Source organism: Mustela putorius, unplaced genomic scaffold (assembly GCF_011764305.1).
Source record: "Mustela putorius furo isolate JIRA1106 unplaced genomic scaffold, ASM1176430v1.1 tig00000139_pilon_pilon_pilon, whole genome shotgun sequence".
Taxonomy (NCBI): domain Eukaryota; kingdom Metazoa; phylum Chordata; class Mammalia; order Carnivora; family Mustelidae; genus Mustela; species Mustela putorius.
The window spans coordinates 913,749-941,717 of record NW_025421293.1 but is presented as its reverse complement, the minus strand read 5'-3'; the positions used below and the strand labels follow the sequence as shown (position 1 = coordinate 941,717).

The 27,969-nt window shown below is 54.1% G+C and overlaps 2 protein-coding genes across 9 annotated transcripts in view; one reads left to right on the top strand and one right to left on the bottom strand.

Annotated features, from left to right (window-relative positions):
- Positions 1 to 17,328, bottom strand: part of LOC101692945 (S-adenosyl-L-methionine-dependent tRNA 4-demethylwyosine synthase TYW1) — a 201,127-nt gene extending 183,799 nt beyond the window's left edge. For 6 of the 8 annotated variants that reach the window (XM_045074908.1, XM_045074913.1, XM_045074914.1 and 3 more), the window contains exons 1-7: positions 17,144 to 17,270; positions 14,819 to 14,946; positions 14,087 to 14,224; positions 8,389 to 8,490; positions 6,589 to 6,783; positions 4,430 to 4,651; positions 117 to 239 (exon numbers count right to left, since the gene is read on the bottom strand). In XM_045074908.1, the coding sequence (XP_044930843.1) occupies positions 117 to 239; positions 4,430 to 4,651; positions 6,589 to 6,783; positions 8,389 to 8,490; positions 14,087 to 14,224; positions 14,819 to 14,946; positions 17,144 to 17,147 (912 nt within the window). In that variant the 5' untranslated portion in view covers positions 17,148 to 17,270. Of the gene's footprint in view, positions 1 to 116; positions 240 to 4,429; positions 4,652 to 6,588; positions 6,784 to 8,388; positions 8,491 to 11,096; positions 11,345 to 14,086; positions 14,225 to 14,818; positions 14,947 to 17,143 lie in introns of those variants that run through there. The other 2 variants (XM_045074911.1, XM_045074916.1) reach the window with 2 other exon arrangements.
- A 150-nt stretch (positions 17,329 to 17,478) lies between these two features.
- On the top strand, positions 17,479 to 25,205 carry SBDS (SBDS ribosome maturation factor). Its single transcript, XM_045074917.1, has 5 exons — positions 17,479 to 18,242; positions 18,627 to 18,756; positions 20,899 to 21,099; positions 22,671 to 22,835; positions 24,481 to 25,205. The coding sequence occupies exons 1-5, from the start codon at positions 18,115 to 18,117 to the stop codon at positions 24,607 to 24,609; spliced, it is 753 nt and encodes a 250-aa protein (XP_044930852.1). The 5' UTR covers positions 17,479 to 18,114; the 3' UTR covers positions 24,610 to 25,205.
- Positions 25,206 to 27,969: the final 2,764 nt, after the last annotated feature.

The following is a 27,969-nucleotide window of genomic DNA, read 5'->3' as shown; positions in this document are numbered from 1 at the left end:
TGTTAAAAGATGGCAAAGAAGTGTCAGGAAGGAGGCCAAGAACGACGACGGAGATGAGCCTGAGCCGGGGGCGGCCAGCCGCAGGGCCCACGCCGCCTCTCCCAGGGTGACGCTACCTTTTCTCTCTTCGCGCAGCTCACGATCCTGCCGAGGTCCTCAACGTCAACGACGGGATTCGGATTCGGACGGTCTTCGGCGCCGGACTCGTCCTCACTGGTGCTCTCAAAGGGCTCCTCCTCCTGGAACATCAACGCGTCAGAAACACACTGTTCAAAGCAGCAAAGCTCCCAAACTGGGAGTCCTTGGAGAGATATGAGATATTTCAGGCCAGAGGTCAGCAAACCAAGCCCCACAAGCCGCACGCAGCTAGCCTCAGGCCAAATCCAAAGGCACCCGTCACCTACACAGCATCTGTAGCTACTTTTACACGTCACCGTGAGACGGCGGCAGGATTAACAGCTGCAACAGAAACCATCTGACCCATAAAGACGGAGTCTCTACCAGCGGGCCCTTCACAGAAAAAGTTTCCTGATCTCTGTCTGAGACACAGAAGCAACCAGGCTTAGTGAGGAACTCAATGCAGGAATGAGGAAAAGGAAGGACTTAAGCGTGGCTTTCAAGTTTCTTCTAGAAGTAATTGAGTTGGTGAGTTCACTGAAATTGAGTTCACTGAAATGAGAAAGATGTGGGGAGAAATAGACCAAGAGTAGAAATGAAAAGCTCCATTTTGAATGTGTCAAGTATGAGATGCCTCAGACATTCAAGCAGAGATTTTTTTTTAAAGATTTTATTTATTTATTTGACAGAGAGAGATCACAAGTAGGCAGAGAGGCAGGCAGAGAGAGAGAGAGGAGGAAGCAGGCTCCCTGCTGAGCAGAGAGCCCGATGTGGGGCTCGATCCCAGGACCCTGAGATCATGACCTGAGCCGAAGGCAGTGGCTTAACCCACTGAGCCACCCAGGCACCCTCAAGCAGAGATTTTTAAAGAGGATGCACCGACGGGAACGAAATCAGGGCACCCCTCATGGCTGGAAATATAAACCTGGGACTGGCCAGCACACAGACAGAACCCAAGGCCACAGAACCGGATGAGCTCATCTAGGAAGAAAGTACCAACAAAGAACGGCGCACCAAGCCCTGAAACACTGCACCGCGTAGAGGAAAGAGAAGACGATCCCAAGTGAAAAAGAAAGCAACGCATGAGAATGGTATTGACAGTCAGGACAGCGATTCAACGAAGTCAGTAGCAAACACCGCTGAGAAGTCAAGTAAAATGAAGACACAGAAATATCCTCGGGGCCTGACAACACCACGTCCTGGGGCCTAGGAAAGAGCAGTCGCTGTGGGGCAGAGAGCCAGTCTGGAGAGCCAGTCCGGAGTGGGGGGGATGACCTGGGACTTCTGCTCACAGATGCCAGGTGGAGGGCACTGAACACCCCCACTCTGGAAAAGAACACGGGGGCCCCTGATGGCTCAGCTGGTTGGGCGTCTGCCTTCGGCTCAGGGCCTGGTCTGGAATCCTGGGATCGAGCTCCCCATCAGGCTCCCTGCTTGGCGGGGCGGCTGCTTCCCCCTCTGCCGCTGTCCCCGGAGCCGCGCGCGCTCTCTCCCACTCTCATTCCATCTCAAATAAGTAAGTTAAATATGTTTGTGAAAAAGAAAAGAACACTAAATAACAGAATATTTTAATAACACAATTTTAAGTGTGCCACTGAGTTGGCAAACATAGGATGAATTCAAAGAGGACAAATATGAACTAAAAAGGGTAGAAGTAAGTAAGCGAGAGACGGAGTGGAGAGTATCCGCCGGCCTCTAGAGAACCTGACAGCCAGACGGGACCAGCGAAAAGCAGGCGAAGTCAAGGAGATGATACGGAAGAGAGACTAACACAGAAGACCAAAGTAGGCAGAGAGGCAGGCAGAGAGAGAGAGAGGAGGAAGCAGGCTCCCTGCTGAGCAGAGAGCCCGATGCGGGACTTGATCCCAGGACCCTGAGATCATGACCTGAGCCGAAGGCAGCGGCTTAACCCACTGAGCCACCCAGGCACCCGATAATGGTCTTTAAGATTTATGTATTCATTTTAGAGAGCGAGCATGTCTCTCGAGGAGGGGGAGGGCAGAGGGGGAGGGAGAGAGAATTTGAAACAGACTCCCTGCTGAGTGCGGAGCGTGATGTGAGACTAGATCCCAGGACCCTGAGATCATGACCTGAGCCCAAATCAAGAGTTGGCCACTCAACCAACTGAGCCACCCAGGAAACAAAAGTTTCCTTTTTCTCAATTCAGTGTTTACTTGGTTCTTGTAAACCTTTCTCAGATCTCTGGGAATTAGTCAGAGTTAAATCTTAACTTGTAGTTGTTTCTGTGAGAGGACAGGCCCGTGGAGTTACCTACTCTGCCATTTTTGCTGATATCAGCCACGGGTCTTCACATTTCAATTAGCAATAGATTAAAAATAATTGTGTTTTTAATAAAAAGTAACACATGTACATTTAAACCCTCAAATAGTGCTTCTAGGCTTATAATTAAAAACTATACTCTCTTGCCTTATTCTAATTCTTACTTTCCTAGGGCAGTCATTTTTAATTCTAGCTTTTTCATCAGATATTTCCTCTGTATTCCTAAATAGGCTCTTCTTGCTATTTCTTGATTTTTAAAGCAGTTCAGAGTCTCTGTCTCTGTCTCACATGGACGCAAACACGGTATCACTTCCCTTCCTCTCATTTCTTGGTGCGGTTGGATCACACTTCCCGGCTAGACCGTATTCGTCGACGGCGCATGTGCTCCCTCCCATCTGTGTTCTGTGGTGTCCTGTGTTCAGTCCTGTACACTTACTTCCCTCAGGTAGTGGCTGCATCTGCTTTGATCTCTCTATGATTGTCACTGACTTATTCCAAAATTCTAGTGGAACTGAAAATTATTTTTCAGTATCCTGTAGTTTTTATTGATTTCTTGGAGGGGTCTCACGAACCGAGAATGTACTAAACACCAACGCACCGTATCCTTTACAACAGTTCATCGGCTCATCGCATGTAATTTTCTTAAACAGTGTAAAAACATATTAAGGACCAATGGGAGTGGCGATGAGCAAACACAGGAAAAAGACCAGCTAGAAAAGAGAACAGAAAATACAAACAGCAGCGGAAACACACAGAACGAAGGAAACACTGGTTTCTTATTTGCCTTTCCTGTTCCTTTGAACAGGATGATTCCGAGGCCTGTTCATTAATCCACAGAATATAATGGTGGGGAAGAGACGGACAAGAGACAGAAAGAGACCCAGAAACACACAGAGAAAAAGCCCTTGATCCCAGAGCACAGAGTGGCTGTGACAAGAGTCGGGCCCACGGTGTCCCGCGGCTCAGGAGACGGGGAGGGAAGCGACACAGATCTCTGGCAGCTTCCCATGACAGCCGGAGGAACAAGCAGGGAGAGAAAGTACTGAACAGCCAGTCCCCTGGGAGAGCGAGAAAGGGAACTGAAACAGGAGCGCTGGGCAGGTCTGAGCGCACACATGGGCCGAGAACCGGGGTCAAGGAGCAAGCAGCAGGCAAACAGGCGGGCACGTGGTAGGTTTCAACCTGGTCTGGGGTTTGACCGGGCGGGTTAGTAGACTGGAAGGCAAGGCAACTGGAGATCGTTCGTAAAACAATGAGCACAAAACCCAAGCTGGGAAAGGCCAGAAGCGGCGTAAGCAGTTTTCATTACGCGATGAAAAAGGTATGAAACCAAAAGAATCTTCAAGTAGGACGCGTGAGCGACCAGACGCGAGGTGCCTGCGGAAGTGAGAGGCCAAGGTCAGCGAAGACAATGGCCGCCGGCGGAGTGAAGGCCCCGGCAGACAGAACACTGCTTCAGTCACCGGCACGAACGGCTGTGCCCCAACGGGGAAGGACAGAAACAGGGTGGAGAGAAAGCGAGTCAGAACGTAAGGTGGCTCCTGAATGACGCAAGTGAGCAGGTGACCAAACGCAGATGGACAGCCGCGACGACAGCGGCAATGGAACCGTCGGGTGACGTGGGCTTCCGAGAGCGAGGGTCCCTGAACAAGGACCAGAGACGTGTTTAGAAAGTGAGGGACAGAAAGCGAGGAATCTAGGGTGACGGGCAGCCTTCCAGTCCGAGTGAGAACGCAGACGTCCGGCGAGAGTCGGGAAGAAGACGTGCTTAGGGGTTACGAGGACGGAACACACGTAACCTCAGCCTCGGCAACGACAGGAGAAGCCCCCAGGCCGGCCGCGCGACCGCGCAGCAGAGAACCGGGAGGGCCAGCGCGCAGGCTGGTGGCCCTGGGAAGGCCCGCGCTCGCGCACATGCCGCCACGGAGCCGCATCTTCCCTCTAACCAGAAGCCAGGGACGGCGTTTCTCGGGGGGGCCCGGCAAGCATCCCCACACAGGACAGCAGCGAGACCCGCACACGCGCTGCGTACCGCGGACGACTCGCACTGGCCCCTCCTGCAGCTGCCGTCACAGGGCTTCTTCTCTCCCTTCTCAAGCGTGTGCAGCCGCGCGAGGAACTTGGTCTTCCAGGCTCCAAAGTCCGCCTCGATGCTGCCGTGTTTGCTGTTCGCCACGTCACAGTCCCCCTCCCCTCTCGCCACCACGCGGTGGGCACCAAGCGTCCAGAGCCACTTGTCTACGTTCTTGCCAACCTGCAAGAAGACAGAGGAGCTAAGACGCAGTCCTCGAAATCACAGCCTGGGAGCTGGCCCTGCAAAAGGCCAAGTTCCTCCAGGACGCTGTCACCGACCCCGTCACCCACCCCGTCACCGACCCTGTCACCGGCTGCTGCCGGAAGAGGGAACTTGGCCTAAACGGGCCCTCCAGCCCCAGCCACAACCCACAAACACTACACTGGCTACAGCTGACAGAACCCACAAAAGACTTTATAAACAAAGGGACAAACCCCTTCACTAGGGTAAGGGTTGCTGCCTTAAAAGACTGAAAACTACTATATTCTAAGTCATGGTCAGAATAAAGTAACTTGTTAGCAAAGTAACTTTGTTCAAAGGCAGCAAAGCCCATTTTAATAACAAACAGCAACGCGGTCCGTCTGGCCAGACTCAGACCTCACCAGCTCCGAACTCCGGCACGCCGCAGGCGGCAGCGGCTGAGCTGACGGGGGCTACCGAGAAGCACACTGAGGAGTTGGAAATCCGAACGGGATTCCTGAGGGGCCAGGCATTACACAGAACATGTACATGACTGAACTGAACCGGTTTGGGGTCTACTTCCTTCGAAAATATGGTCAGAAACACACATGTTGATACACAACAACTGAACGAAAACAAGCTTAAGGAAAGATCTCCACGTCCACCTTCACTCGTGTTCTATCTTGGACAGGTGGGCCAGGCCGGGCCCATGATGGGAAGAGCTACATGTGCAAAAGCTCGAGTAACTGTTAAGAACCACAAGAAACAGATGCTCTGTATTTTTTTTTTCTTAATTATTTAAAGTATAGAGAACAGGGCGCCTGGGTGGCTCACTGGGTTAAGCCTCTGCCTTCGGCTCAGATCATGATCTCAGGGTCCTGGGATCGAGCCCTGCATCGGGCTCTCTGCTCAGCTGGGAGCCTGCTTCCCCCTCTCTCTCTGCCTGCCTCTCTGCCTACTTGTGATCTCTGTCTAATAAATAAAACCTTTTTTAAAATAAATAAAAGTATAGAGAACAGACTGCAAAAGAAAAGGAGCCAAATTAACTTCATTTAGAAAAAAGATCTAGGAAAACAAAACAATGTTTTATTACTTAAAAGACAACAAATGTCTTTCTTCTACTTCCCTTTAAAAATTAATGACTAAAGCGAAATAAGTCAGTCGGAGAAAGACAACTATCATATGATCTCCCTGATATGAGGAAGTGGTGATGCAACGTGGGGGATTTGGGGGGCAGGAAAAGAATCAATAAAACAAAATGGCATGGGGAGGGAGACAAACCATAAGAGACTCTTAATCTCACAAAACAGGGTTTTGTGAGGGATTTGTGAGTGAGGGTTGCCGGGGGAAGGGGTTTAGGGAGAAGGGGGTGGGGTTATGGACATTGGGGAGGGCATGTGCCATGGTGAGTGCTGTGAAGTGTGTAAACCTGGCGATTCACAGACCTGTACCCCTGGGGCTAATAATACAGTATATGTTAATAAAAAAAAAAAAAAAGAAAGAAAGAAAGAAAGAAAGAAAAAATCAATGACTAAAAAACAATGAGCTCAACTGAATTCAGGGTTAGCTTGAGCCATAAAGGTTGTTCAACAACAGAACAGGCGGCTGAGGAAGTCCAGAGAATCAGTGATCTTCATCCCCAAGGTCCTGCCTGGGGACAGCACATTGAACACGATGGCCATGAACCCAGGCCACTATGACACCAGACAATAAGAGGTATAAGCATTTTATTCAATAAAAATTTACTTGGGAACCTACTATACACCATGCATGGATACATATATGTAGCAATTCCCCCCAAAAAGAATAACACAAGAAGTTCATTATTAAACACCAAAGTTTGGGGATGACGTCACATACACATGTGAATGTGTGTGCGTGTGAATTTTTTTTAATTACAATAGAGAATTTATCCCCATATTTCAACACATACCCACCTTGTTGAAGTGGCTTGCATAGGCAGAATTTCCCAGGCCAAATACAGCGTACCTCATACCCTTCAGGTAAGTTTTGCCAAACCGAAAATCACTGGCTGCTTCCTCCAACCACTTGCAGAACCACTCTGCACTTTCAGGGGGCCGACCGTCAGTGTAGGTAGCAACCACGAAGGCACAAACGTTTTTACTAGTAACCTAATGAGAAAACAATTATTTCAGAAGAATATTTAACATACAACTTACAGTAAGAAAATCCCTTTTTGAAATGCTGACAACCAGAGGCACCTGGGGGCTCAGTCGTTAAGTGTCTTCGGCTCAGGTCATGATCCCAGGGTCCTGGGATTGAGCCCCGAGTCAGGCTCCCTGCTCAGAGTCAGGCTCCCTGCTCAGCGGGAAGCCTGCTTCCCCCTCCCCCCCCCAGCTTGTGTTCCCTCTGTCGCTGTGTCTGTCTGTCAAATAAACAAATAAAACCTTTTAAAAGTAAATAAATAAAATAAAAATGCTGAATCCACATGAATACTAATCTCTAAGGACAAAGGTACTTTCAAAACATTATTCATTTTCAAAAGTGAAAGAGCACAAAGCAAGGACAGCATGCGCGGGAGAAAACCCCGTCTCCTGCTCCTGCCGATACACTCCCCAGGGCCCCTGATACACTCCACTCCGATTCCCAAGCAGTAGTTCCTGTGCTCTCCAGCTGTCATACAGGAACAAAATCCAAACCAGGAAAAAACACAGGAAGAGATCTTTAAAATTAACTAAAAAAACTAAAGCAACAAAACTTTTTAAATGTACATTAACTTTAAGTACCTCATTCACTTGGTACGTCATCTATGTGGGGAAACAAAATACCCTCCGTCCCGCCGGCCACGGTTTCCATCTCTTTGAATGCACCTTAGAAATTCTAAGTCACGAGGTAAATTATAAGCAATCCACTATTAATAAAGTCTGAAAGGCTGCTAAAATCTTTCACAAGTAATTCCGAGCAGATTCAAGCTCGCTCATTTGCACTCCACTATTCTCTTACGGGAGAAAGAAACGGCCACAGCTGGGCTATCCGCAAACGATGTCCCACTGGCGCAGTCCGGCTCACAGCTCGTTCTGTTCTGTCTCATACGGCGCTATCGGGACACAGCCACACTCATCCATTACGTACTGCCCACGGCTGCACAAAAGCTGATGTTTACCATCTGGGCCGTTCTAAGAGAAGTGCATCGACCCCTGCTCTACGAGCTTCAGAATCATCTAGAGCACCTGTCAAATTACTGTCCCACATCCAGGGCTGGGCTGCATTTCCAAGTTCCCAGGAGATGCGGATACTGCCCATTCAAGGACCACACCCTGAGCACAGCTAAAAGGAAGGGGATTTCTCAGGGGAAGAAATTACACCCACGTAGATGTTAAGTGACGCAGGGACGTCACACAGGTAATAAGAGGTTTCTCTGACGTCACAATCCATACCCTTCTGCTACGCAAGCGGCTCCGACCTCTCAGCGCACACGTGGGTCACAGGCTCAGCACGTGCCATCAACCACCTTCGGTCGACTAGGGGGTCGGTAGCAGGAGGGAGGAGGGCACGTCAAACCACCACCCCTTCCCACCCTCACTCCCGCCACAGGGAAGACCGCACGCCAGAGGGACGGGTCCCACACCACACCCAGCACCTCTGACGCTGCAAACTCAACCAGCTCAAATGCCTTAGCACAAAAATTAATTTATTCTGAAGATTCTATTCATCCTGGAACGCAGGAGGTCAATCCTTCAGTCTGGACTGAAGGAAAACAGGACCCAATCACCAACCTCCTCCACGAGATGATCATCTGGGTCATAGTCTTTCAGATCGACGACGGCCACAGGCAGATCTAGGGAGGTAACTGCTTCAGCAAGACTTGCTGCAAATCCCTAGTAGAGGAAAAAAAAAGAAAAAAAATCACACAAAGACCTCAAGAAGCTAAACAAGCAAAACACAGTCTTCACTTACGCCAGCTGCCAAAGGAACATTTATCGTGAGCCTTTCTACTGACAAACGTTTAGCATCATAGACACAAACACACTCTCACTTCTCCCACTTCCACAAGTCAGCCGTTCGGCTGCGCGGTTCTCACTCTGTACGGACACATCCGGCACAAAGTCTAAACGGGCTTTTGGCGATCCGGCGCCTTGTGCCGCTAGAATAGACACCGGGTGATAAGAAATCCTGAAGAGGGGAGAGAATGTGACACAGGAGAAACGTGACACACTTCTGGAAGAGAGAAAGCAAACAGAAGCAGGTTGACAGGGAGCAGAAAGCCCGAGGGGAGAGTCCGTATGTCTGACAGAACCCCGGACAGACTCTGGGCTCAGGAACAGCCACGACAGCGGAGCCAGGAGGGAAGCCCAGGGCACAGAGGAACGAGCAGCAGCTTGTAGACGGGACAGATGCCCTCCAAGCCCAGGCAGCATCCGCCCTTCACCTCCCACAGAACACCCACCGGCTACCTGTCGCTCCCCACCTCCCAGGACGAGAGCGAGGCCCACCAAGCATCCGTTACTTTCATGGGCATCTACCACGCAGAGTCCGTCCTGGGCGGAATGACCCAACAGTGACACGACGCACAGAGTCCCTGCCGGGAGCTCCCGTTCTAGCGGACAGAGACGAGCAGACGTGGAAATCAGAAAAGACACAGCTGGTCAGGTGAGGCCCAGTGCTATGGCAGAAGTAAGTCAGGGTAAGGGCGGAGAACACAGGGAAGGACAGGCATGGGGACAACTGTTATTTTACACAGGGAGGGTCAGGATGGGCGCATGAGATAAAAAATAAATAAATATTCGGTCTTTCTCCCTAGTTCCTGGCACTAAAACACTTGGCACTTCCTGGCTTTGGTGAGCTGATGAGAGGACTCATGGGCAGGCAGGCCCCAGGTAGCCCCGGGCTGGGGGCCGGTCACCACAAAACCACTATGTGATTAAAGGTTTAGAATTTTCAGCACTGTTGCTCCCAGTGAGTTCAATAGTCCATGGCCTAGGATTTGGAATGTCCAGTAAAGCCCCTAAATGACGGGACTCAGGGAGTCTGTGGGTGCTGCTGTGCTGAAGCGATGGTGGGCACAGAGTGCGCACGGATGCTCCAAGCCACCCTCCCCGCCAAACCTTGCCCTGCGCGAGTCTAACATTGTCTGCGTCTGCCTCGTATCCTTCCTAAAACTGGGAAGCATAGTTAGTCGGACCAATTCCCGATTCTGCGAATCCTTCTAGGAAACGATCGAATCTAAGGAGAGGACAGCAGGGTCCACTTCAGAGCTGGTCCAGTCACAAGCACAGGTGGCCCCTGGGACGTGGGACTGGCACCTGAAGCGGAGACAACCACGCAGACTGCATCCTTACACCCGTGGAGTCTGACAAAAACTCTGCGTTGTTCGTGTCACAACTGGATGGCCAGTGCGGAGAAACGACACGTATGTGGTGCGACAGACTTGAGCCGAGCCTGAAGCACGCGGGAGACCAGCCACGAGACTGCCCCACGCAGAGCAACGGGTGGGAGGGAGCCCACAGGAGGGAGCAGGCTTGGCAGGGAGGTCAACTGGACTGGAGACGTGAGGACCAAGGACAAGAGGTAAAAGAGACGGTGGAGGGGGCGCCTGGGGGGCTCCGTGGGTTGAGCTGCTGCCAAAGCTCAGGTCATGATCCCAGGGTCCTGGGATCCAGACCCACATCGGACTGTCTGCTCAGCAGGGAGTCTGCTTCCTCCCTCTCTCTCTGCCTGCCTCTCTGCCTACTTGTGATCTCTGTCTGTCAAATAAATAAATAAAATCTTAAAAAAAAAAAAGGAGAGAGAGAGACGGTGGAGAATCGGGTGCGAGGGCCTCCGGCCACTGGGAGGGCTCGGATTCACTCTAAGTGAACAAGGAGGGCATTGCTGGGTTTTAAGCTGAAGGGAATGTGATTTCGCATAAGTTTTCGAAGTCCTCGAGCTGCCGGGCGGAGAGGACACTGAGGCCGGGGAGGCGCTGAGCAGCACTGAATGAAGGGGACCGGCCAGCAGGGAGGGCACCGCAGTGACCCAGACAAAGGCAGAGGGTGCCGTGAGCCAGAGTGCTGAGAAGCGACCGGCATCTGGATGCATTCTGAAAGTAGAACAAACAGCATTTGCTACAAAGGGCATGGGGGTAGCAGGGAAAACACGAGAATTCAAAGATTTGTTGTTGTAACTGGTCAACTGGACACAACTGGGAAGACGGCGCTGCCGTTTACTGAAATGGTAAGGGTTCTACGGGGAAGAAAGAAAAATGGGGAGTTCAGTGGGACGCCTGGGCGGCTCTATCGGTTAAGCCTGTGCCTTCGGCTCAAGTCATGATCCCAGGACCCCGGGATGGAGCCCCGAGTCAGGGTCCTTGCTCAGCAGGGAGCCTGCTTCTCCGTCTGCCTGCTGCTCCCCTGCTTGTGCTCTCTCTCTCCCTCTTTCTGACAAATCTACTTAAGAAAAAGGCAGGGGGAGTTCAGTTGAAGCGTACTAATGTTGAGATGCCTACCGGACGTCACATGGAGACCTACGATAGCCCACTAGGCAGGAGAGACGAGTTGAGGGGAACGGTTCAGATTAGAAACGGACACAGACGACGGCGTGCAGGTCAGATCCAGTTCCTCATTTGTGTCCGTGGGTAACAGCTCCCGGGACCCCGTCGTGCCGCTCATTCACCCGCGGTCTGCAGCCGCTTCCGCACTACAGCGCAGAGCTAAGCAGACGCAATGAGGCACATGGCCGACAAAAACTGCAAACCTAAAAACACAGCATATAAAATAAAATACCTTGCCCTTTATAGAAAAAGGCTGCCAAGTTACAGCTAATGAATAAGAATGGGAAGCTGATGACAAGATCCCTTAGAGCAAGTGCAAATGAAGACAGGGTCTCAGGGACCGTGCCTTGGGACACTCTTGTCTTTCAAGGTCAAGAAACGAGGAGAAATCTGCAAATGGTGAGGAAGACGAGCCTTGGCTGAGGAGGAGAGAATTGCGCCAAGGCAGACGAAGAGTGAGAATTACTGAGCACCATGGAAGTCGCTGGGAACATGTCGGGCTGTGCAAGCCTTACAAGAGCAGCCCAAGGCCCACAGGCGCAGGGAAATTAGAGAGTTGGAGTTACGGGCACAGACACACTCAAGGAGCTTGATTCCTAAAGAAAAACAACAACAACAAAAACCCTGATGTGGCAGTAGGTGGGGCCGATAGGGAGCGTGGCCTGCCCCGAGCCACGACGCAGAGCAGATCTGGAATTCGAGAACACAAATCCGTGCACACAGCACCGGAGAAAATCCACAACAGCTACCCCATCGGTCTCTCTTCTACATTAACAGAAAACCCTGGATCACTAAGAAGATCCTAAGAACAATCAACAGGAAGGAGAAACAGCAGCAACAGAAAAAGTGAGAAAGCAGACAAATCAGGGAACAGAAGAAACGAATTCACTGAGATATACTTTTTTTTTAAGACTATTTATTTGAGAGACAGAGAGAGAGAGAGCACACAAGCAGGGGAGCCACGAGGCAGAGGGAGAAGCAGGCTCCCCGCTGAACAGGAGCCCAATGCTGGGCTCGATTCCAAGACCCTGGGATCACTACCTGAGCCAAAGACAGATCCTTAACCAACTGAGTCACTCAGGTGCCCCTACAGGGATATATTCTCAAATTACTAATAAGATAATATAAAAGCTGAAAAAAAGTGGTGTTTTTGCAACTAAAAACATAACAGCCAAAATTAAACATTCAAAAAAGAAGGTTTGGAATTGAAATCTCACAAACCAGAGAAGAAAGAAAAAGTTACAAAAGAGGAAAGATTTAAGACAAAGAAGCCATCCAAAAGCTCTAACATTCAACCAACAACAGTCCCAGAAAGGAAAAAAAAATTAAATAAAATCGAGGGGAAATAATTTTTCCCAGGAAATCTTAACAGAAATGCTCACAAATCTTCTAAAGAGCCCAAATGTCCAGCACAACAGCTAAAAAGAAGAGCCAACTTAGACACTGCCTCAATAAAGTTCCAAACATAGGGGTGCTTGGGGCACTCTGTCGGCTAAGTATCTGCCCTGGGGCTTGGGTCATGATCCTGAGTCCTGGGATTGAGCCTCACACTGGGCTCCTTGCTCAGCGGGGAGCCTGCTTCTGCTCTCCCTCTGCTTGTGCGTGCGTGCGCGCTCTTTCAAGAAAACGAGTAAAACAGAAAAAAGTCTGAAACATCAAGGACAAAGAAATTATTCTAAAAGCTTCCAGAAACAAAAGAAATTAAATCATCGACAAAGGAATGAGGAGACCAGCTCTGACAGTGAAGTGACACCTTCGAAATTGTAAGGAAAAGCTGATCTCCCCCACCCAGACAGGAACCCACTCAGTGTGAAAGCAGAGTAAAGAAACCCCAGTGGCACAGCTTCAAGCAGGGTCGTCCAACCCGTATCAGCAAAGAGGTGGCCCAGGATAAAGCCAGTGAGATCCGAGGAGTGTCTACGTTAATTACTATACGGAGTCGGTAACTTTAACATCAATAATCTAGAAACACAGCACACGCAGGTTAAAAAAACAGCCATCAGAGGAACCCAAAACACGGAACAGCTCAAAGGAGATTCACTAGAGAGCACTTTTCATTACGAACCCTCCTCCTCGCACCTGGACTTCGGACAACCGCAAGTACTGATCTGATCTTCTAGAAAACATTAAAAACACGCACGAGAGAGGCTATGAATGAGATCTTCTATAAATAACATAAAAGGACTTCATTTTGGCTGCTCGGATGCCTTTTTCACATTTCTACCGGTTTCCCACCTCTGTTGCTTACAGCTGAACTTGGCACTACGAGACCCTCAGCTAAGAAGTGGGGAACCGAACCTTCGCTGCACTTCCAGAAAACCAAGAAATATTACTGTGCAAATGTCCACAGGAGGGCAGTGCACCCCTCTTCAGTCCGACACAAAAATAACTGGACACTGACTTTTTTCTTAAACTTCATTTTCACGTCCACCTTAGAATCCTCTCCTAGAAAGCACTGAACAGTTGTGGCCCTCATTAACCAGGAAGCCGGCGGCGTATACATCTGCAGCACGGATCTAATTTAAACACTATTCGGTAACTATGGTCAACCACTCAACACTATTAAACAAAATACACTTTACTAAGTGGACGTGTGAAGTTGTGAAAGTCAGGCCGCACCCGGGACACCGCTGCGGACACTGTCTTTTCACTGTCCCCTACTTCTACGTGCACCATCCGTAACAGGCTTCGAACTCTGTTCTGCGGGGGCAGAGGTAAGCTTCAGAACAGAGACCCTTCGTTACACCACCAACCCGCTGGAACTGGGCCCAAGGAATAAAAACCCACCCGGCACCCCAGAAAGGAAAGATGTAAGCTGGAAAAGGGAAAAAAGAAGATGAAAAAAAAAATTAGAAGACCTATTCCGTACGCTGTTAGTGGACACTTTCAAGGGATCTTGTACAAGATCAGGAAACCCAAGGAAAAGCACCGCATGAGGTTCTCACCTTTGCGGTTCCGGTCTGGGAACCATAGAAAATCTTCACCCCGGACACGGAGACCTCCTTCCTTTGAAGAGGGATAGAACCATCTGTCCCCAAATCCCGGCTTGCTTTTGGAACAGATTTCTCCTGGGAGCTCTTGTCCTGGAAGACAAACACGTGCACAAAGTCCATCAGGTCCGAATCCTCTCCCAACTTCAACAGGGATGAAAACGAGCAGACACCGACGGAACTTTACTCTTCTCCTGGTCCCTCTGGTGTCCTCCTCAAATAATGACCCGTGGGTATACAGCTGGGTCCCTGAAAGGCCGGACCCAGGCTCCTTGAGACTAGGAAGACCCCACTCCCTCCAGGAAAAACCCGCATACACCCCCGGGAGAGGGGCTTCAGCGAAGGGACAGCAGGAGCTACGCTGGATCCTGAGTCAGGGGTGAGGCAGGAGGAGATCCCCGCCCTGTGGGGACTGGGAGCAGATACTTTCTTTACAAGTTTACTTCTCCACTGCGGGGCCTTCCCGCAACTCAAGAGCGAGACACCCACAGCCCCTCAACACATACGTATTTAACTTAGTCCACAGTAACTGAGACTCTAAGAACGAGAATAAGTGCTTTAGGCATAAAAAGAAGTCTAGAGACCACACGAAAGTGCAGGCTCCTCCCAGCTCTTCCAAACGAGAACCGGCCCCGACACCCTGCGAATCCGGCCCGGCCGTGGGCCCGGGAGGAAGGAACCGCTTACCCGCCTCCCGACGACCATCTGGAAGCAGATCCACAGGCTGATGCCACAGGCCAAGCCCACGTACACGTAAAACCTGTTTGTCCACAGCGAGACCCAGGGCGACGCGGAGTCCCAGGCGCCCGCGGGATCTGCGTGGGAGGGACACGCACGAGTGACCTGACTGCGAGCGCACAACGCGGCTCAGCCCAGCCGAAAGGACACAAACGACCTTCGCCTTCACAGACCGGTCGGACGCCGACAGAAGCGGCGCGGCCCGCACCGGAGCGACAGGACACCGCACCGACGGCGCGCACCGGGGACGGCAGGACACCGCACGGACCGCGCGCACCGGAGCGAGAAGACACCGCACGGACGACGCACCAGAGCGACAGGACACCGCACGGACCGCGCACCGGGGACGACAGGACACCGCACGGACCGCGCACCGGGACAGGACACCGCACGGACCGCGCACCGGGACAGGACACCGCACGGACCGCGCACCGGGACAGGACACCGCACGGACCGCGCACCGGAGCGACAAGACAAAACAGGACTGCGCACCGGGACACGACAGGACACCGCACGGACCGCGCACCGGAACGACAGGACACCGCACGGACGACGCACCAGAGCGACAGGACACCGCACGGACCGCGCACCGGGGACGACAGGACACACCGCACGACGGACCGCGCACCGGGACAGGACACCGCACGGACCGCGCACCGGAGCGACAGGACACCGCACGGACCGCGCACCGGAGCGACAGGACACCGCACGGACCGCGCACCGGGGACGACAGGACACCGCACGGACGACGCACCGGGGACGGCAGGACACCGCACGGACCGCGCACCGGGACAGGACACCGCACGGACCGCGCACCGGGACAGGACACCGCACGGACCGCGCACCGGGAGCGACAGGACACCGCACGGACCGCGCACCGGGGACGACAGGACACCGCACGGACGACGCACCGGGGACGGCAGGACACCGCACGGACCGCGCACCGGGACAGGACACCCGCACGGACCGCGCACCGGGACAGGGCACCGCACGGACCGCGCACCGGACAGGACACCGCACAGGACACGCGCACGGACCGCGCACCGGGGACGACAGGACACCGCACGGACCGCGCACCGGGACAGGGACACCGCACGGACCGCGCACCGGAGCGACAGGCACCGCACGGACCGCGCACGGACCGCACGGACCGCACGGACGACAGGACGCACGGACCGCGCACGCACCGGGACAGGACACCGCACGGACCCGCACCGGGCGACAGGACACCGCACGGACCGCGCACCGGGAGCGACAGGACACCGCACGGACCGCGCACCGGAGCGACAGGACACCGCACGGACCGCGCACCGGACACAGGACACCGCACGGACCGCGCACCGGAGCGACAGGACACCGCACGGACCGCGCACCGGGACAGGACACCGCACGGACCGCGCACCGGGACAGGACACCGCACGGACCGCGCACCGGGACAGGACACCGCACGGACCGCGCACCGGGCGACAGGACACCGCACGGACCGCGCACCGGAGCGACAGGACACCGCACGGACCGCGCACCGGAGCGACAGGACACCGCACGGACCGCGCACCGGGACAGGACACCGCACGGACCGCGCACCGGAGCGACAGGACACCGCACGGACCGCGCACCGGAGCGACAGGACACCGCACGGACCGCGCACCGGAGCGACAGGACACCGCACGGACCGCGCACCGGAGCGACAGGACACCGCACGGACCGCGCACCGGGGACGACAGGACACCGCACGGACCGCGCACCGGGACAGGACACCGCACGGACCGCGCACCGGGACAGGACACCGCACGGACCGCGCACCGGAGCGACAGGACACCGCACGCGGGACACGGCGCTCGGAGCCCGCGACGCTGACACCCCGCGCGGGGCCTGCGCGGCGCTCCCTCCGCGGAGCTTTCCGCCTCGGACACCCCGCCGCCCGCACGGGGTCCGCCGCCCGCACCCCGCGCCGCCCCTCCCGCAGCCGGAAACCGGCCGAGCCTCCCGGTGGGACCCGCACGCGGGTCAGAGGCGAGCCCGGAAGGCGGGGTCGGGGGCGGGGTCGGCGGCCCGGCGCACGCGGGGAGGAGGACTCCGGTCGGACGCTCGGTCCCGTCCGGGCCCATCCCGAGGCCGCGGGGACAAGCCCGGTCCGCGCCCCGCCCCCCCGCGCCCCGCGGCCCCCGCCGGCGGCAGCAAGCGCCGAAGCCCGGGCCCGCGCACCGCGCTCCGCGGGGAGACGCTCCGGGGACGCGGCTCCTCCCTCCTCCCGCCGCCCGCCGAGGGCCCTACCCATGCTCCTGAGAGCCCGCCCGCGGCGCACAGGCCCCGGGACCGCAGACCGGGAGCGCCCGGCGCCGGCGCGCGCACGGAGGCCGCCGAGCTACCCTGAAGCCGGGCGAGCGCGCTCCGCCGCCTCAGCGCTGGGGGCCGCCATGCCGGTCGCCGGCGCGTCGGGATTGGCTCCGACGGGAAGGGGCGTGCCCCGAGGGAAGCGCCGCCCACGGCTCCGGGTGAAGCTCCCGAATTGGTGCGGAGGCGCAAGGGGCGTGTCCGGGGGGGTTGGGCCAGGGGGCGCGGCGTCGGGGAGAGACCGGCGAGAGCCGCGCGGGCAGAGGGCAGCGTCCGCCCGACGGCGTGCGCGGCCGCGGCCGGTCCTCGTTGGGAGCGCGGCGACCATAGAAAGGGCTTGTTTCGGGGACTGTGGTGTGGACCGGCGATGCGCTGATCTTGCCGGGCGCGCCTGGAAGGAATAGACACGGACGCACTTAAAGCTAACGTAACCGGCTGTAGTCTACCCCAACGCAAAAAGGGGCAGGACAGAAGGCCGGTAGAGCGCTGATCGCCGTTGAAGCGGGGCGATGCGCTCGCGGGGGTTCGTCCTCCTTTTTTCTCAACTTCACCTTAGTTTTCCCGCAAAAAAGACTTAAGGTGCGGTGGCCCCGAGCTCTGCGGAACCAAGAGGGGCGGACGTCGCGTTTCCGCCCGGTTGCAGAAACAGCCCGTGCACTACCAACCAGGGCGGCGCAGCTCATTGGCGGAAGTGCATCACGTGAAGGAAGAGAGCCTCGCTGGTCCTCTGCGGAACGACGTCGTAAAACCCGCCGCGCGCAGGCGTCGTTGCTCCCTTTTCCTCCCCCGACTTCCGGCACACCCGACGCCGGCGACGTAGGTCAGCCGGGTGTGGGGAGCCGCGCGGCCCGGGGCTCCCCAGCGAGCGCGGGTGGTCCTCGGCGGCTCGGCCCGGCCTGCGCGCGGCGGCCATGTCCATCTTCACCCCCACCAACCAGATCCGCCTGACCAACGTGGCGGTGGTGCGCATGAAGCGCGCGGGGAAGCGCTTCGAGATCGCGTGCTACCGCAACAAAGTGGTCAGCTGGCGCAGCGGCGTGTGAGTGCGGCGGGCGGGCGGGGGCGCGGGGGCGTGGCCGGGGGCGTGGCCGGGGGCGCGGGGGCGTGGCCGGGGGCGCGGGGGGCGCGGGGCGCGGCCGGGACGCCCCGGGCCCGGGTCCTTCCGCGCGAGGGGCGGTGGGGGGCCCCGCGGCCGAAGGGCTCGTGGCGCCGCTGCTGTCGCCGGGGTCGGCCGCGGTCCGCGGGCGCAGGGTCCCCTCCGCCGCCGTCGGGCCCCGGGACCCCCCGCCCGGTTCGGCGCTTCCGGCTCGCGCCCGGGGAGGGGCGGGGCGGCGGCCGCGGTTCGGGGCTCGGGGCGCGCGCGGGGGCGGCCGGGGGCTGGGGCGGCCGGACGCTGAGGCAGCGCGGGTCCCGCCGTCGGCAGCGAGAAGGACCTGGACGAGGTGCTGCAGACGCACTCGGTGTTCGTGAACGTGTCCAAGGGGCAGGTGGCCAAGAAGGAGGACCTGCTGAGCGCGTTCGGGACGGACGACCAGACCGCGGTCTGCAAGCAGGTGAGCCGCGGCCGGTCCCGGGGCGGGGCGGGGGCTGGGGGGGCCTGAGCGGAGCCGAGCCCGGCCTGAGGGCGTGACCCGAGCTGAGTCGGGGTCGGACCGCCGTGCCGGAGCCCCCGCAAGCCCTCTTCTACGTGAAACCGCTGCCGTGCGGTGCCGTTCGTGTCGGTGCGCGGCGCGGTGGGCGCGGTCACTGCCCGTCGCGGTCTCCGCCCGTCGCGGTCACTGCCCGTCGCGGTCTCCGCCCGTCGCGGTCTCCGCCCGTCGCGGTCTCCGCCCGTCGCGGTCTCCGCCCGTCGCGGTCTCCGCCCGTCGCGGTCTCCGCCCGTCGCGGTCTCCGCCCGTCGCGGTCTCCGCCCGTCGCGGTCACTGCCCGTCGCGGTCTCCGCCCGTCGCGGTCACCGCCCGTCGCGGTCTCCGCCTGTCGCGGTCACTGCCTGTCGCGGTCTCCGCCTGTCGCGGTCACTGCCTGTCGCGGTCTCCGCCTGTCGCGGTCTCCGCCCGTCGCGGTCACTGCCCGTCGCGGTCACTGCCCGTCGCGGTCACTGCCTGTCGCGGTCTCCGCCCGTCGCGGTCTCCGCCTGTCGCGGTCTCCGCCCGTCGCGGTCACTGCCCGTCGCGGTCACTGCCTGTCGCGGTCTCCGCCCGTCGCGGTCACTGCCCGTCGCGGTCACTGCCTGTCGCGGTCTCCGCCCGTCGCGGTCACTGCCTGGCGCGGTCTCCGCCCGTCGCGGTCACCGCCCGTCGCGGTCTCCGCCCGTCGCGGTCTCCGCCCGTCGCGGTCACTGCCTGGCGCGGTCTCCGCCTGTCGCGGTCACTGCCTGGCGCGGTCTCCGCCTGTCGCGGTCACTGCCCGTCGCGGTCTCCGCCTGTCGCGGTCTCCGCCTGGGGCGGTCACTGCCTGTCGCGGTCTCCGCCTGGGGCGGTCTCCGCCTGTCGCGGTCACTGCCTGGCACGCGGTCACTGCCTGTCGCGGTCTCCGCCTGGCGCGGTCACTGCCTGTCGCGGTCTCCGCCTGTCGCGGTCACCGCCTGTGGTCACTGCCTGTCGCGGTCTCCGCCTGTCGCGGTCACTGCCTGTCGCGGTCACCGCCCGTCCGCCAGCAGCGCTGCTGCGGTCCTGCCGAGCCCGTGCGCGGACGCCCCTGTGGCCTGGGACGTCTCTGCTACGTGGATGCCGGACCTCGAGCCCCTGTCGCCGTTTCATTCGGTCCCTACTCGCCCGGCCGGCCCCGCCAGCTCACTGCTGAGCGTCCGCGGGGGTTTCCTTCGTCCCTGTTGGCTGTCCCTGCGTCGCACCGGAGTGAGGTCCGCGGTGCCCGTCCTTCCCCGCACCGTCCCTCCAGGGCTGTCCCTGTCCCTGCAAGTGGCAGGACTCGGGCTTTCCCATGGCTGAGTCATGCTCCTGCGTGTGTCCGCACGTCTGCACACGTGCGTTGTGCCGTGCCTGCCTGACCCGTCGGTGCGCACGTCCGTTTGCTGTTACCGCTCCGTAGTGCAGGCCTCGGTCTCACGGCGCCTGCCCGCTTCCATGCCACCAGCGGTGCGAGGGGCTCCCCTTCTCCTCGGCTCCACAACACTCACCGTTTCCTGGTTTGGGTTTTTTGCTCCAGTAACTGCGACAGGCGCGCGGTGGTGACTGGTTCTGACTGGCGTTGCCCAGATGGGGACGTGAGCCTCCTTCTGTCCGTCTGTTGGCCGTCCATATGTCTTCCTTGGGAACTGCCTGTTGAGGTTCTCCGCTCTTAATCACATCGTTTGGGTTTTTTACTGTGTGGCATCATTTTTAATAATTCAGGACATGAACAATCTTGCCACACCCTCCAAAATTAAGTTTCTACTGACCTGCTGTACTTTGTCCGTTTATATATTTTTAGCATAATGTACCTGAAGGTAGAATTTCAAGGTTTTCACCATTGACCACCTGTGCAATATTGCCTTTTCCCCTGCCCCACCTACATACAAGATCTGACGGCACAAGTTAATCCAGTGTCTCCTGTAGGTGCAGCTCAGACCCTTACTGGTGTATCAGTAGCTGAGGACGATGGGGTTTAATTTCTCCCCAAGTTGTTAATTCCTGTGGTTAGTTCACAAATAACGTACACTGAAAACCTTGTTTTCTTAAATCTGTTTGGTTTTCTAGATATTGAGTAAAGGGGAGGTCCAGGTGTCAGATAAAGAGCGGCAGACGCAGCTGGAGCAGATGTTCAGGGACATAGCAACCATCGTAGCCGACAAGTGTGTGAACCCTGAGACGAAGAGACCGTACACGGTTATCCTGATTGAGAGAGCCATGAAGGACATCCACTATTCGGTCAAAGCCAATAAGAGTACAAAACAGCAGGTGAGCGGTTTTCAGTGTCAGAAAGTATCAAATAAAAGTCCGTTTCCTCTGAAGAAAATATGAAAATGACCTGTAACACGGTACTACTCAGAAGTAGTGGGGCAGAGGTTTTGGGACGGGGAAGGAAATGAAGGGGTTGTAGGGAGGAAGAGCAGAATTCTTTCTTAGCACAGATGTACTGCGGCTCCCTCTTCCTTCCGAACCAGTCCTTTAAAGATAAAACTTGGGGTTTTTTTTTTAAAGATGGATTTATTTATAGGAGAGAGTGTGCGCTCGAGTGGGGGGAGGGGCAGAGGAAAGGGAGAGGGTCTCGAGCGGACTCCACACTGAGCGTGGAGCCCACCACAGGGCTGGATCCTACAAACGTGAAACCATGACCTGAGCCAAAGCCAAGAGTCAGATACTTAACTGACCGAGCCGCCCAGGCACCCCAAAACTTGGATTTCTAAAGAATCATTTCAGCTCTGTATTTTGTATTTTTTTATTTACACATATTTCATGTGCCACACAAAAAAGTCATCTTTTTCTAGGGTGTAATTCAGTGGCATGTTCACGAAGTTTGTGCGGCCTTCCCTGTTACCTAATTTGAGAACATTTCTGTCACCTAATTTGAGAACATTTCTGTCACCACCCAGAAGAAACCCTGTCACCATTAGCAGTCACTCCTTGTTTCCTTCCTCTCACGAGTGTTTGGCAAATTTGTTTTTTGTCTCTGCGGACTTTTCTATTCCAGACATTTCGTAGAAATGGAATCAAGTGGCCTCTGAAGGTTCACACCTGTTACAGTACGTCAGTGCTCATTCCTTTTTAGGACTCAGTAGTGACCATTGACGGAAAGAGTGTATTTTGTTGGTGGATATTTGGGTGGTTTTTACTTTTTAGCTGATAACGTTGCTACGAAATTCTGTGCGTACGCTTTTGTGTGTACATGTTTGCATTTCTCTGTACCCAGAAATGGAATTAGTGGGTCATACAGTGGCTATATTTAACTCTGAGGAACTGCCTGCCATTTTCTGAAAGAGCCGAGGCATTTTACGTTCCCACAGTCCGTGCCCAGGGGTTCCGGTTTCTCCACGTCTTTGATGATGTTTGTAATTAATCCGCCTTTTTTGCTAGAGCCGTCCTGGGTGTATCCTTCTGGATTTGGTTTGCATTTCCCTGATACCTGTGATTTCGGCATATTCTCATGTGCTTACTGACCCTAGTCCTCAGTGGGGAAAACACGGTCTGCGTCCTTTGACCCTTTCTTAATGATCTGTGTCTTCATCATCCAGTCGTAAGCGTCCTGTACGCATTCTAGATGCTGGTGCCTCATCAGACGTGCGACCTGCTTGTGTCTTCTCTTCACTGGGTTGTCTCTCCACTTTCTTGACTGTTTTATGAAACACAAAGGTTTGTCTTCTTTAAGTCCCAATTTATCACTTTTTTCCTACAGTTACACCTGTTCTCTGTGTCCTAAGGACTGTTGCCCGATTCAGCCAGATAGAACCCGCTTGGTTTTGGATCCCTTACAAAAAAATGGAGCAGAAGCAGCAGTGAAATGGCCATCATTGTCCATTTTGTCTTCCTAGGCTTTGGAGGTGATAAAGCAGTTAAAGGAGAAAATGCAGATCGAACGTGCCCACATGAGGCTCCGGTTCCTTCTCCCGGTGAACGAAGGGAAGAAGCTGAAAGAAAAGCTCAAGCCCCTGATCAAGGTCGTCGAGAGCGAGGACTACGGCCAACAGTTAGAGATTGTAAGATGAACACACTCTTGTTCCCATGCTTCCGTCTTACCAAAGTCGTGCCGTTTTGTGGTCATAAGTGCGTAACAGACACTTAGAGGGTATGAACAATAAGACATTCCCAAGACCTCTGACACAGAATTAAGTAAGAATGTCGAGGTCTAAGTAAAACTAAGTTGGAGTTAAGCACACTTGGGATCTTGTTGTTGTTGTTAAGTCCGCGCTCATTTTGGAAGAGAGACTATTTTACAGGGAGTGTTCTGTTACAGAAAATTGGAAATAAGACTAAAAGCTGGACAGTCTTATATACCACAGAATTTTTTTTTTTCTCTTTGAAGATGCATTTATTTGAGAGGGTTTGTGGGATAGAGGGAGAGGGAGAATCTCAAGCAGCCTCCCTTTTCAGTTCGGAGCCAGACCCTGTGCTCAGTCCCACAGCCCTGAGTTCACGATCGGAGACAAAACCACAGGTCAGATGCTCAACCGACTGAGCCACCCAGGTACCCCCTACCACAGGACATTTGTAGAAGCAACAGAAACCTTGTGTCCTGGGTCCTGTCCCCACGGTGTTAGACACAGTATAGGGTCCGGTGTCTGCAAATTCACGCCTTGAGATTCTGCAAGAGCTCCCGCATAAATGAGCTCTAGACAGGTGAGTGCAGGTCGCCGCAACGTGGAACAGCACAGCTGACGTTTTGAAGTTCTCAGATCTTTTCAGAACTTCACATGTGATTTTAAATGGGACTTTGAGCTTCTTTTTCTCCTTCAGATGTCCATAAAAAGCGGTGCTTTCACAAAACTTTAAATGTTCATGCTAAATTTTAGTGCAAAAGAACCATAGTATTCTAGTCCCATTCACTTTGTAGCCAAAGAATCCAGACGTCCTCAGGCAGGAAGCAGACACCTGTGCCCAGGGCTCACACGCACACTTAGAGACAGAGGTTGCTCTGGCTACCTACATCCAGCGATTGGAGGACTAGGTGTTTGCCCAGAGAGTACAGAAACACTGATTTGAAGAGGTAATGCACCCAGATGTTCACAGCAGCAGCAGCCACAGCCACACTACGGAGTGAGCCCGAGTGTCCATCAGCTGCTGAAGGGAGAAGGAGGTTGCAGTGTCCGTGTGCAGTAGACTGTGGTGTGGCCATCAGAGTGAACGAGATGGGCCATCTGCAGCAGCGTGGCCGGAGCTAGAGACCGTCACGCCGAGCGAAATAAGTCCGAGAAAGTCAGATACATGATTTCATGCACATGTGGAATTCAGGAAACAAAACATGAACATAAGAGAGGGGAAAGAAAACAGCAAAGGGAAGCAAACCATAAGGGATTCTTCGTGAGGATAGAAGACAGACAGGGATGATGGGGGGGTACCGAGGGCACTTGTTAGGATGAGCGCGAGATGTTACTGTGTAAGCCATGAATCCCCGAATTCTGAAACCAGCAGTGCACTGTGCTGATGAGAATTTAAATCAGAACTGGGAGGGGTGAGGAAAGACAGGCTGGACTCCAACCCGGTCCGGTGCCCGCTGCATGGTCTTGGCTCTTGCGCTGTAGAGCTCGAGCAGTGGGCACACTCGGAAAGTGCGTGATTGTCCCCAGGATGGTGGTGCTGTGTGGCTCTGTCTTCGTGAGGTGAGCAGTTGTGTTCGTGTTTCAGGTGTGTCTGGTTGACCCAGGCTGCTTCAGGGAAATCGACGAGCTGATAAAAAAGGAGACGAAGGGCCGAGGTTCTTTGGAAGTCCTCAGCCTGAAAGACGTGGAGGAAGGAGATGAGAAGCTGGAGTGACGCCCGACAGGCTCCACAGCTCAACACTACAGCGCCCTCTTCCCCACAGTCCCTCCTCTCTGGTCCGCCAGACTCGTGCTCAGACTCTGACGTCCGTCCTTGTGCTCCTGTGTACACAGACACACTCTTCTGATAGGTAGTGCGCTGCAGGGCTCGCTCAGTTTTAGTCATAAGGTAGGGTTTGGGGCAAAAATGAAAAATCCAAGACAGTGAGGGCAGAGGAGCGTTTCGCTGCTGTCTCGTGGCCCGGACTTTCCGGCCTGCAGATGATCTGAGGCAAGTCCATGGGGAAACAGAGACTTTGTATGTTGTGACAGGAGACAAAAAGGAAGTGTTTGTTGAAGAAAACATAATGTCCTGTTCTGACTTAACTAGAGTGTGGCCTCATCCATAGCTTAGACGATGACCTGAGCATCTGGAAGTAGCTCTGGGGTGACCCAGGATTGAAGTGGTTCTCACTGACCATGCAGCCATAACCTTCGTGATTCCCGGTAAAGAATAACATAACGTCATCGGTTTCTGACCCTTAAAGTTTATAATATATGTTAACAGAGTGGAATTATATGTAATCAGTAAAAGCACTATTTTTTATTGAATGACAGCGTGTGTTTCTAGACCGCTTCCAGGCTCCTTTCCTCTGCAGCTGTCCAGTGCTCCAGGGGGTTCTCAGCAGGGCGAAGCAAGTCCCGCGAGGGGTGCTTAGAACAGGGCCTGTTCCAACGGACACCGGATAAGTCTTCGTGATTTGGGAAGTAACTGAATACAATTATTTTGGTACATAAGCACTTAAGTGGACAATATGCAAGTTTTCTAAAATCTACTTATCTTCAGAAAAGATGTTGTAGAATACAAATTGGGGTTTCAGTCAAAATTAATGTGGTTGTATTTTGTGGACGGAAGTTTTTAACTGAAGGAGTTTTGTATTTGAACAGGCCCAGATGGCTTTTACAAGCAGACACGATTCACTGCTAATGCAGCTCCTCAGAAATGGCCCATTTAAAAATAATTAATGGAAATTGCAAAGTCAAACTGTTCCTCACAGTGTCAGAAGAAGTGTTCCTGCTGGATGTCTTGGGAACACACACTTTCTGTCACGCTGCAGTGAGTTACCCCTCTGCTGCTGGTCCTTGAGGTGGCGTTCTCACGGACTCCACGTTCCCGGTGAAGTTCATTGTTTCATGGAGATGATCTAAACTTGAAGGCCCAGAAGATAATTTTTAGCCAATGGGGCTGACACTTTATCTCCAGCTTCGACCGTGTTTCAGGTTGAAAATCCTACTCACTGGGAATGTTCATTTAGCTGCGTCTTGAGTAGGAAGGTTCAACGGTTAGATAGCCCCTTAAGTTTGTCTCATTATTCATCTTAAAAGCTGGAGCCTTAAGAAATGTAAAATGTAGATCACATCATGAGTCACACTTCTGAGCCTATAAAGAGTAAGTTTTTAACCACATACTAATCTCATTTCTCAAAAGTAGTTACATGGTTGTGCTGTGTTACTTAAAACAACAACTTACTGGAGAGAGGCGGGGGGAGAAGGGGGAGCAAGGGAGAGGGACAAGTAGACGCCACAGGGAGTGCAGAGCCCAGCGTGGGGCTCTGTCCCAGGACCCCAAGTTCATGACCTGAGCTGAAGCCAAGAGTCAGGTGCTCAACCGACTGAGTGACCAGGCACCCCACAAGGTGTAACTTTTGACCAGAAATTATTACCAGGCGATTGGTAGAAGGGAAGTATCCTCAAGGTAGTTCACCGTGTTAGACCTGGTTTCTGAGCAGGAGGCAGTGTAACACCCCAGCAGACGTTTTAATGTAAAAATTAGTCGTCCTCCTTCAGGAATAGCAAGTAAACAGCATAGGGACAAAGTCTACCGCAAAACACAGAATTTCTAGCCAATCCACTTCTTTCCAAGTTCACGTTTCCTTGGCTCAGGTTTCCATTCGCTGCTTCTCAAGGCTCTACTTTGTCCTCATAGATACTCTGATTTCAGAAACAGCTGCAGAATCCGTGAAATGCCAAGTGCCCCTTGGCTCCCTACCCTCCAGCCTCCAGCCCCCACACTCACTCTGCGCACTTGCAGACGCCGTCATGAGCAAGGCGGGCAGGGGGGCCGGGTAATTCGCCAAATTTCTGTTTACTCCGTAATACCCCTGCCCAGGGCTCCTGGGTGCCTCCCGTTCTCAGATGTGTTCACAGGAAAACAGATTCCTCTTCAAAGGACCAAAGAATGTCAAATGACCAACCTCTCTCTTATAGGTCTTCATCGTTTTAAAAATTCATGACAGCTGTTGCATTTTCTGATTCCAGCTCTCTACAGTAAGAATCAGTACAGTTCCACCTTCAAGTTTTGCAGAAAAATTAGGAGTGTACTCAGAGCTTTTCAGAGAATTCTGAGCAATTTCTCTACCAAATTTGCTCAAACAAAACAATGAGAATGGCTGAATTCTCCCTGCATGTTTGCTAATTCAGTCCTTTCTGTATTACAGCTGACCTTCAATGGCTCAGGGGTTAGAAGTTCTGGTCCCTGCCCTCCCCACCGGGGGAAGCGAGAAGTCCGAGATCCATGTAACTGTGGACCCCCAAACACTCAACCACTGATAGCGTACTGTTAACCAGAGCTCCAATAACAGAACGAGTCGATTAACACATAGTTTACACGTGTGTATCATATACTGTGTGTTTATAATAAAGTAAGCTAGAAAAAGAAAATCATAAGAAAAGTACATTTACAGCACTGTACTGTCTTTACCAGAAAAACCTGCATATAAGTGGACCCACACAGGACAACCCAAGATGCTCAAGGGTCAACTAAACAAACACAGAGCTTTGTGTGACTCGTGTGTCTTGGGGACCCGCTCGTGACTTTGGCTCTTCCAGTTCAGCAGTTGTGCAAGTGCGGTCCCCGGGCCCGCAGCATTAGAACCTCTTGGGAACTTGTTAAAAACACACATTCTTGAACTTCGCTCCAGACCTAACGAATCAGAGACCTGGGGGCAGGGCCCAATCGTCTGTTGCAGTGATCTCTCCGAGTGATTCAGATGTGTTTGTAAGTCAATATAAGCCAAGAACAAGTATTTAGATTGTTCAGAGCTCGGATGGGGACACGGGAAAGCCGAGAAGCCAAATGCATATGAAGGAAAGCCTTTCATTCCTGCGAGCTTTCTGCAACATTTTCTAGAAACTTGATGACCATCTGGGGAGGCTAAAGGAACTAAAAGAAAGCATCAGATAGATTTGTTTTAAAGCATTATAGGATAGAAGAAGCCCCAAGTCTGAAATGAATTCGGACAAACGGGAATTTAAATCTTACCAGTTGCGTCAACTTGGTACGCAGCGAGTGCATGTTCAGTGTTTGTCAAACCCG